The 10,000-nt window shown below is 39.2% G+C and overlaps 1 protein-coding gene across 2 annotated transcripts in view; it reads left to right on the forward strand.

Annotated features, from left to right (window-relative positions):
• Positions 1-10,000, forward strand: part of LOC138060646 (uncharacterized) — a 49,577-nt gene that overhangs the window by 3,363 nt on the left and 36,214 nt on the right. For both annotated transcript variants that reach the window (XM_068906479.1, XM_068906481.1), the window contains exons 4-7: positions 393-475; positions 2,705-2,771; positions 3,522-3,806; positions 9,737-10,000. The exon at positions 9,737-10,000 is cut by the window's right edge and continues 453 nt beyond it. In XM_068906479.1, the coding sequence (XP_068762580.1) occupies positions 393-475; positions 2,705-2,771; positions 3,522-3,806; positions 9,737-10,000 (699 nt within the window). The remainder of the gene's footprint in view (positions 1-392; positions 476-2,704; positions 2,772-3,521; positions 3,807-9,736) is intronic.

Genomic DNA, 10,000 nt, shown 5'->3' on the forward strand with positions numbered 1-10,000 from the left:
ACAGTGTCTGTACCGTAACACAAAGAATAAATAATTATTGTGTGTTCCACAAACACATGGACTCAGTGGATTCTACATTATTATTTTAATCAAAGGTTTAATTTTTTAACTTAAAATCTCTGCCATTTAAGGGTGTCAAATGACCACCTTGCACATTGCAATAATAATAATAATAATAATAATAATAATAATAATAATAATAATAATAATAATATTTTGATTAGTAAGTGTTGATTTACATGAATAATGTTTTGAGTAACATCTGACAAACTTAAAAAATGTCACTAGCCAGACAACTAAAGAATTGCAAGCTCTGTATGTACTGGATGTTTCATTCAGTTGCTTGCTTTCTAGTAATTTATGAATTATTTGTTTATTATTTTATTGATTAGCCAAAGAAGCTGAGAGACAAGATTTAGCAGCACTGGATGGTTTGTTAGCCAAGGCACAGAAAGCAAGAGAGATACAAACAAAAGTACGCAAACAATAAACACACTAGGAATTCACAATAACGAGTATAAAAAATTCTACCAGACTCTGTGTTTTGCTGCTGGAGGCCTTGCTGAGTCTAGAGGGACTGAAGATACCGGTATTTTTTTTTTTTCCCATTGAGTCTTAAGGCTCGGGACTCTGGTTTTCTGCTTCAGGCCAACATGTCTGCTGGACGAAAAAAAGCCAATTTATTGATTGGTTTCACCTACATGGTCACAGTGATGTTAAATTCATCGTCAACAAATAATTATTGTTGTCACGTGGCACAATTTCTTTTATTGAATGAGCCATTAATAATACTTTGTAACACTAAGTCAGGTCATGACATTTCCAAATACTAGAAAGGGCCCAGATTACGGGTATGTTTCTTTATTATATGGCCAGGGATGTCGCTAAGCGCCGGCTGCCAGTGAAAATCGCCGCTTGAGAAAGGGGTGATCGCCGGCTGAATTATTGCCGCCGATTGAAGCAACTGAGAAGATCGCAAATTATTCTCTACAAAGTTTAAAAGTCATTCGATGTGTTAACAAAAAAAAAATTGAATTTCTGTTAGTTTACACAGAATTATCATTAGAATTTATTGATACTGGAAATGAAGTGAAAGCGTTGTTTAAGTACTTTTGTGCATGTCTTCTCTTTCCCTGTATTTGCCACCTTGAACAGTGCTGGGTGTTGCGTAACACTGGAAACAATCTTGTTACCAGGTCCCTTTGATGCTCAGAGCACGAACTTACCGCCTCAATAGAACCTTCAACTGGATGAATTTATTCTTAGCTACATCTCTGTATGGCTTGTGTTCGTAGCTGATATAATGCGCGCTCTGATTGGCTAATTGTGACTGAATTGTAGGGCATTATTCTCCCGTAATGCCCATGGGCTGATTACGGGCTTGCAAAAACAAAGCAAAAGGTAATTAAAAAGCTATATAATAAACTACTTACTAACTGAGCTAGCTCGAGCCATACTGGGGAATATTGTCCCTCCGTCGTTTTTGTTTTTGCCACGACCTTGGGCCAATATTCCCCAGTAAAGCCCTCGCTCTTGGTTAGTAAGAAGTTATTATTTTGCAACCATTATTCAGGTTGGACAGTACAATCCACAGATACCCTCAGTGTAGGCTACACGATGGGAGAGGGGTTAGTAAAGTTTTAGGGTGGTGTGGTACATGTAGTTTGATCACTGATACCTAGAGAGTTCATAGTTAAGGTTTGAGGACTGTGAGTGTGGAAGGCGGAATTGTGTTGTACATTTTTACGCTGTGCTTGTTCCTGTCAGTAATGTAGCTTGATGTACTGGTAATAATAATAATAACAGGTTATTTGTGATCTATTACAGACAAAATAAACTACCGTTATATGAAAAAATATAATACGTTTCATTGTATTCCTCTGTATTGTTCCTTGTCAATTTTTAGGCCTTTAGCATGTCAACATCAAAAGCTCAATTTTTGCACTTTTTTTGTATTTTGTATAACTGTCAATTGGTTTTTTGACTTTTTTCCTGCCTTTTTTTTTTTAGTCAGAGCTTTCAATTTTTTGTTGTTTGAAATAAACAAAAGTAATCTTCTGTGCTGTACTTCCAAAGCAAAACTTTGAGTTCTGTGTGCTCTCTTAGCTTAGTTTGCATTACACCATCAATTTGGCTTTTTGGATGCTATACAGAACCAAGTCACTATAATTATGAGATGAGCTGTGGGAACCATGTAACAATGTCAAAGCCTTCCTAAGCCATCCCCAGCCTTTTAGATATGTTTAGAGGGAGGGTACCAAAGCTGAATCTGGAGAGTAAAAGCGATTTCAATATCAGTATCTATATCAGATTTAATTGAAATATGTCAGACTTTGCCCTGTTTTTAACCTGAGAGTTATCTAGTAAGTAACAATTTGGTTTTGTTCTTAAAGTGCCCATGACTTAATTTTTTATATTCACTCTCTCAAGTAAAAAAAACTGTGGAATCGGAGGGAACCACATGTCTTTAATTAATAGTTAATTGGGATGAAAACTTTCAAATTTGCTGCCAGTTTAGGATTCTTTCCTACTGTAGGTTGTTCTAGTATTTTACTATCACGCTTTATTAATTTTCTCACAGATGGTTTTTTGGTCATAGGGAAATGAGGAAAATAAGACAAATTAGGGTGTGTGGAGGTGACTGTATTCTTGTGATTATTATTAATGATCATTTGTGAAATCAGTGCTCTCTGTTGCTTTTTAGATTGATGAAGCTGCAGCTAAGGCTAACCAAAAGAAGGTGTCTTCTAAAAGGCCTATTCCGGTCACAAGTATGTTTTTCAGAACTGGAGATTTTTGTATAGAGCGAGACTTTAAGATTTTACTCTTCATTTTTACTCGTCATTGGGGGCTGTTTAATATTGTATGTTGTGTCTTTTGATTATGTCAGAGTTGCTCCGAAAAAGCCACATTCTGAGGAGTCAACCTTTGTGTCATGGTCTGTGACCTTAACTGTACTGTACTAAGGGTTTTGTTTTTCGTTTTCCGAAGCCAGACCTCTGGGACTTGGTTTTTCCAATAACCTTCGCACCAAATAACCCCATATTTAAAGATATAAATTACACTCTCTACCTAATCGGTAAAGTGCTTAGCACGACTCCTAAAGTGATTGTGATAAGAGCTGTCTGGCAACGTCCTCCATCAGGTTACTTTATGGTCGTGTCGCTACACATTGAAGTCGGTTCACTGCAACACTGTACAGTATACTGCATAATAAAGTCGATTTGCAGCAATACATTACTTTCACTTCTTAGCTTTTCTTAACTGTGACAGGTGCTTACAAATTTTAAAATGAAATTACATCAAACAGAATTGTGGCAAAACTACCATTCAGTGAATCAGCTTTGATTTGCAGCGAGCAGCAAAACGACTTGTGGCAAAACCACTAATGCAGCATTTATAATCTTCTATGTTTACACGTATGTTCGGTGATCATTCCCATTTTGTATGGATGTATTCTTTCCTCTGACTTGAAATCGGGAAAATGTAATTGTTGACTTATTTGCTTTTTGTGTTTGTAGCGGCTCATGCTAAAGAACCTCCACTTCACGCAACAAAGGAATCGCTCTCTTCAAAACCCACCAAACCTGCAGCATCAAAGAAGCCTTCCGCCGCAGGGAAATCGGCGGCACAGAGGCAGGTCTTGAAGAGTACTTACAGTTCATCGTATGGGAGGAGACCCTCATCAGCGAAGTCTCTCATACGGCCAGCGAAATCACAAAGCTCTACGAATGTCTACCTGGATAGCGTAATAGGGAGAAACGCCAAAGAGGGGAAACAGACGATAAATGACTCCAAACAGCAAGGTAAGTTCAACTGTTTCAACAACATGTATACTTATCGGTCAGGAACCTCATTACCCGAAGCGTCCATCTTTTATATAAAAGAGTTAACCCTCTGAGTCAACCCTGGCTCGTATCTTTTTATTTTTAGAAGCTCCTCCCAGGGGGGTTTTTGCGGGTGTTTTCACAATAGCCAATCATAAGAGACCTATGGTCAACCACTGAGTACATCACGTGCAGCACACCCGAAACACGAAGGTATTTCAGAAAAGGAAAGGAAAGGAACTTTATTTAAGTGAGTAGTCGTTCTAGCGCTGGAGCGCTAATTGGGGACACTGTAAACTGAAATGAACAATGAAAGTAAATCAAGTCAAATGTTGGTTTTTGAGGAGAGGGGAAACCGGAGTACCCGGAGAAAACCTCTCGGTGTTGAGTAGAGAACCAACAAACTCAACCCACATATATGACGCCGAGTCGAGGAATCGAACCCGGGCCACATTGGTGGGAGGCGAGTGCTCTCACCACTGCGCCATCCCTGCACCCCAGATGTAAAGATATAGCAGTTCTGAAATAAAAAGATATGGGACAGGGTTTACCCAGGGGTATAATACGTATGGAGTCTCCAAGGTAATGGGCTCTTGTATCTGTACCTACCTCGAACTGTAGAGTAGCTTAATAAAAGCTTTTATCATTCGATATATTTTTCCTTTCTTTTCATTGGCAGAGAGCGCACCACGTGACCTACAAATAAGTGTTTTGCTGCAAATTATATTCTGATCATGCGTAATTGAAACCAAGCTCTAGTGTGGTAATGGCATTTTGCTTTCCTGAGCTTTCAGAAAGTGATTTAATTGTTGGGAATTGTAAAAAAAAAAAAACCAAACTCATTCATCGAGTGATAAAACAATTATTGAATTCGGTTATCGTAAATATCGGGGCATGTCAGTGTCTCGCAGATCATAGTTAATGGAGGGAATGGTTATGAAACCCGACAGATTTATTTGTTGTAGGTTTTTGTTCTCTTTTTTGACCTTGACCGTGCACAAAACACATAGTTGTTTATTCCGTACTGAGGAACTAACCAATAGAAACGTGTTGGTTACATAACTCATGCATAGTGCATGAGCGCAAAACAAAAAATTGTGCACGGTCGTGGACTTTCCAACCTAAATCTTGGCATCTTTGTTTGCCCCTTTGATGTTTGCCGAGCTTCCAAACCATTCCCCTCTATTAACTATGCGCAGATCAATTATTTGTCTCAGCCTTCGGCTTCGGCTCTCGCCGCTGACAGATCACGATACTTTGCTCAACCTCGCCCAATAATTGTTAAATATTTTCAAGGAAAAACAAAGCAAAAAGAAAAGAACAAAGGTTGCGTTACTACTGAAGCATTCAAAATTGAAAATAAAAATTTGTCTCCTGAAATCTAAAAAATTAAACGTTCTGGTAGTGTTTGGAAGGGAATTCTGAGTTGCAACACGATATGGAAAGGAATAGAAACTATTAGCAGTAGGGTGTGTGAAGTCCTCAATGCCTGCAAAACCGTAGGATTACTGGTTAGATGCGGAAAAATAATCATTCTGTACGTGCGGCACGCATTTGTAACCCAGATTTAATATTTTTTTTAATTAACAATCGCTCTAAGAGCTCAAAGTACTCATCAAGCCAGGAACCCATGACCCGGAGCCTACAACTCTACTGTGTTCGTGTAACGGCGTTTTCACAGACCGATTAATTTTTAGATTGAATTTCCCGCGAATGAGATTCCCACAGGAGCCCGATGACCAATTACAAGAAATTAAGCTGACGTCATGGGGTCACCGAACCGGAACTGCCTTTGTTTTTTGACCTAATTCGCGGGAAGGGCTAGTCTAAAAATAAACCTACTTGTGAAAACGCCGTTTCACAGACGCTGTGTGGAAGTTGCACGCTCCAGATGGGCTCCTGTCAAGCGAGGTAACCATGATAAAATTTGCTTGGAATATTAACTTATATAATATATTTAGCACGATCGAACTAACAGAGTAGAGGAAACCAAGAACGGTTTCATGCAATCGATTGGACCCAGACACTATTTTCAAAGCGGAGGAGTTCATGGAGTTCCCGGTGTTGTGGTCTGTCCGCTGTTAAGTCCCTTTTGGTTGGGAGGGAAAATACTCGCAGATACATGTGTGATGATAATATAACATTAAGATCACAACCGGCTGGTAGGCTGAGAGTACCACAAGGAAAGAGGATCCACGCGAGACGGATATTATTAGGCGGAGAAAGGATTTTCCCTACTGAGTAACTGACGCATTCTCGTCCATTAAAGCTACAATCATAGACAAAAGTAGTTGGGAAGGTTATGTAAATGAACCACACCAGAGCTGCATTTCAACCTGCTTCTGTTAAAGCTCAAAAGAAATAGTTTCACTTTCTCTTACATAGCCCCCCTCCCCCCTATTCAATGTTGGAAGCTTGCAAGCTAGTTCCAGTCCAATACTGAGAATACGAATATGGTCCATTTTCTTAAGAAAAACTTCGCACTTAGACTCGCTTTGAAGAGGAGGCAGACATGAACTCGAAACTGGCCTATTAAGTCATCGTAAGCGTATAATCGTGAAGCGTTCACTCTCTATCTTTACTTCAAAACTAAGGCAGTGTTAGTATACCACTTCTGCCTTGTTGTTCAACGTGACGGAAAAGGAAACCAGTGTGTTTGAAGGGACTTTGTAGTTTCTTACCCTCTGCGACACTGGAGCATCGCCTGTGACGATGGTTTTTATTGAGTGAAAGAATACCCCAGCGTGACTGTGCGTTTTAACCTTTTTTCACGTCTTTCCTCTTCCCTGCAAATCTGCCACGCGAGCTGACCGAATCTACGGACGTTCGACGGAAAACGTGAGCGCAAAACGCCAAATTTTAATTTTCTTATTTAGTGCAAGGGTTCTTTTTACCCAATTCTGTCCTCGGATGGTTGATTCCACTTTTAAACGGAAGTTAAACGCGATTAAATAAGTAGGAAAAAAGTCTGATAACTTAATCTTTCATTTGAAATGCAATTTTCGTTGACGTGACCATCGAAGGTCGTAACTGGTCTCTGTTGTCCGTCAAATGGAACTACAGCCAAGCGAAATCCTCTTTGCATGAAATTTTTTAGCGCGCTTCTTGCGATTAACAGACCTTTTTCGCTTGTACATTTTGTTTTCCCAATACACCTTATTACAAAATGGCGGCCATTTAAATATTCTTTTGTTTTTATTGAAATTAGCCCTTGATGCCTCGTTCTTAAGCTTAAACTTCAAAGGAATATTTCATCTTGAACGAAGCAACAAGGGCCAATTTGTACCCGCATAAATCAGCGGCCATTTTTGAATTAGGTGTATACAAACTCGGGAGGTTTGGTCCTTTCTTTTGTTCATTAAAAAGAGTCCTTGCAGACATATTCATGCTTGCATGCGCTCTTTTCAATGAGCAAAACAAAAGACCAATCCTCCTGAGTATTATCACGTGTCTATTCCTATAAAAACATATCACCAACTCAAACATTTTTAAAAAGCTAATCCATTTTTAAAAATCCATTAATCCATTAAAAAGCTAATCCATTTTTAAAAAGCTAATCCCCCCCCCCCCCTCCCCTGTGTTTGGCTTGGTGTATCGCTTTTGGAAACTATCCCAGTCAGGTTAACTTTATTCTGTCAAATTCCGAAATTTACGTTTTGGGATAAAGTATTAACAATTATCCTTGATACTCTTTGAATTAAAGACCGCCGTATTGTAGTTTCTCATTATTTTTATCAAACACTTTGCAGTGCTGAAAGTGTAAGTTTAATTATCGTCCTTTATGCCATTCGTGCTGTTTCTTTTTCTCGTAACTTATTGTCTATTCTCTTTTCGTTTAAGCGTCTAAATAAGTCTCTTTAAAAAATTGTTGCCAGCTTGGTCTATTTTAACCTTTTCCCTCGAATGGGGAGCTACAGGAAAGCTAAGCAACAACCGCGGTACTAGAAATTCTAACGAAATAATTTTCAGCTTCTTCCACCGTTCCTGGTATGTGTACAATGCAAATATCAAGTATTGAGAAAACCGCGATTGTTAGGAATGGATCGAGATGAAGCAAAGAAAGAGAATGAAAGGTTCAATATTGTATGCTAACGTTGTCGCGAAAGTCTTAAATTTGTTTGGTCACCCTTGTTGTTTTGCAGAATAACCCTAACCAGTTACAGGATAGATCGCCCGTATTGCCCAAGGTGAACAAGATGTAATAATCGCGAAATACTTGGCGATAGCACTAAGTTATATTTTGGATTGGCGCTTTTGTTGACTTTGCTGTTGTCCTTGCTTAAACTCCCTGTTAGGGAAACTGGATGGGTACAAACGGTTTTAAAGTAAAGCTGGCGAATGAATGGTTCGTTGTTGCATGATCAGGTTGTCGTCAAAACCGCTAAAATTTGGTGTCGTTCATGTTGCTGTTTTGTGGACTGAAGTAAAGAAATGCACGCGGGAAATTTGTGCTGTACGTGCAATACGATTACTTTTCCTTTTTTAACCAATAATATTCTTGCTTTGTGGTGTTGTCGTTGCGGTAGCCGTCGTCGTACCAGGGAGTTTAAGCTAAGACAACATCTTTGCTTTGCACGGCAACGTCTTTGCTTAAATTTAAAGGGAGCTTTAGCAACGACAAGGGGAACAGCAACGAGAACGTCATCTCAAAACAGAAATTCGCGTTATTACAATTGTAATCACTTCGCGAGTATTCCAAGCTTTTTTACATGACGATGGTGTGGCAGTTCCTCAAGAATGAAACTGATATGGCGGTCACGCTTAATTTAGGGGAGAAAATGAAAATTTATCTCCTAGTGATGACGTCATCCATAAAACCTCCAATAAAATGATTATTTCACGTTTCACGACGCCGACGTCGACGAAAATGTAACCTCAAAATATAACTTTGCTGTATTATAAGTCTTTCGTCTCTATTCCATCTCGTTCACATCGTACAATATGGGTGAAGTATCCTAAAAATAAATCGGTTTGAACGGTTTCAGACTGAAAATAGAGAACGAAAGATTCTCTGTTGCATGCTCAAGTTGTCGTCAAAACATAAAATCTGGTGATTTCACGTCGTCGTCATGCAGAGAGAGCCGCAAAAATATGAGCAAAAATCCGTGCCGCACGTGCAGCTCGATTATTTATTCTCTTTTAACCAATGATATCATTGTTTTGTGGCGTTGTCGTCGACGTCGTCGTGTTAGATCGTAACTGGTCCCTGTTGTTTTGCTGACGACGGCAAAGAAATGGACAAAAATGAAAAATGCACGGTAACAGACAGTTTCCAATGGGAAAGGATTACAACACTGTCGGTCATTTCAGTAGAGGAACATTTTGTTATTTGTCCAATACTATTGTCAGAAACATTTTAATGGTGTCTGCGACTCCCCGACGGTTGCCATGGCAGTGGTAAAGCGGTGCTCAAAGACCATCTAAAGTTCCGTTTGGAAAGTATGATCTTAAAACTGAATCAATGACCTGGCATTTTTTTCAAATTTCGAGAAACTCATGGAATCCTCTTGCATAATATGTGGTATAAAAGGTATTTATCTTGTAGAAGTTGAATTGTTAACGAAAACGCTGTTAGAAGATGTAAAAATGTTCCACTCGAAATTTTTTTAATACTCTCTTTGAGAATGCGAACAAACAAATATTAATCAGAGTAGGTCATCGAGCTAATTTTCGAGAAATTGCTCAACATTTCTAACAATATTTTATTTCCGGTCTTCGCGAATTTAGATCACATTTTTATTTCCGATCACCCATTTTGATTCATAAGCTTTGCGCGAGCAGCTTGAGAATGACGGCTTCCGCGCCAGCGCGGCTCCGTAAGGTCCCTTTTCTATAGCAAACTGCAGTGCGTGCGCTTGTGTGGTTTAATCGTAGTGATAACCGCTGTTGGTATTGTGATTTATTACCAGGGTCAATAGCAAGTTTATCAAAGCGGAACTTGACATCAGCTGGTGGAGTGAATGTCGACCCTAAAAGACACGATACGGTGGTTTCTTTGCCAGAGGTTAAAGATGGCTCGTCCTCAGCAACGCGCCTTAATGCACGAGCTTGTAATGCAGAATCAATTGAAATAAGGCATTGTCATGGCCTGGACGTACCAGATGATAACGTACATTCGTCATCGTTGACAGAAAGAGATCACAAACTGGAAAATGTGACTGGAAAATCGCCAG

Source organism: Montipora capricornis, chromosome 8, assembly GCF_036669925.1.
Source record: "Montipora capricornis isolate CH-2021 chromosome 8, ASM3666992v2, whole genome shotgun sequence".
NCBI lineage: Eukaryota > Metazoa > Cnidaria > Anthozoa > Scleractinia > Acroporidae > Montipora > Montipora capricornis.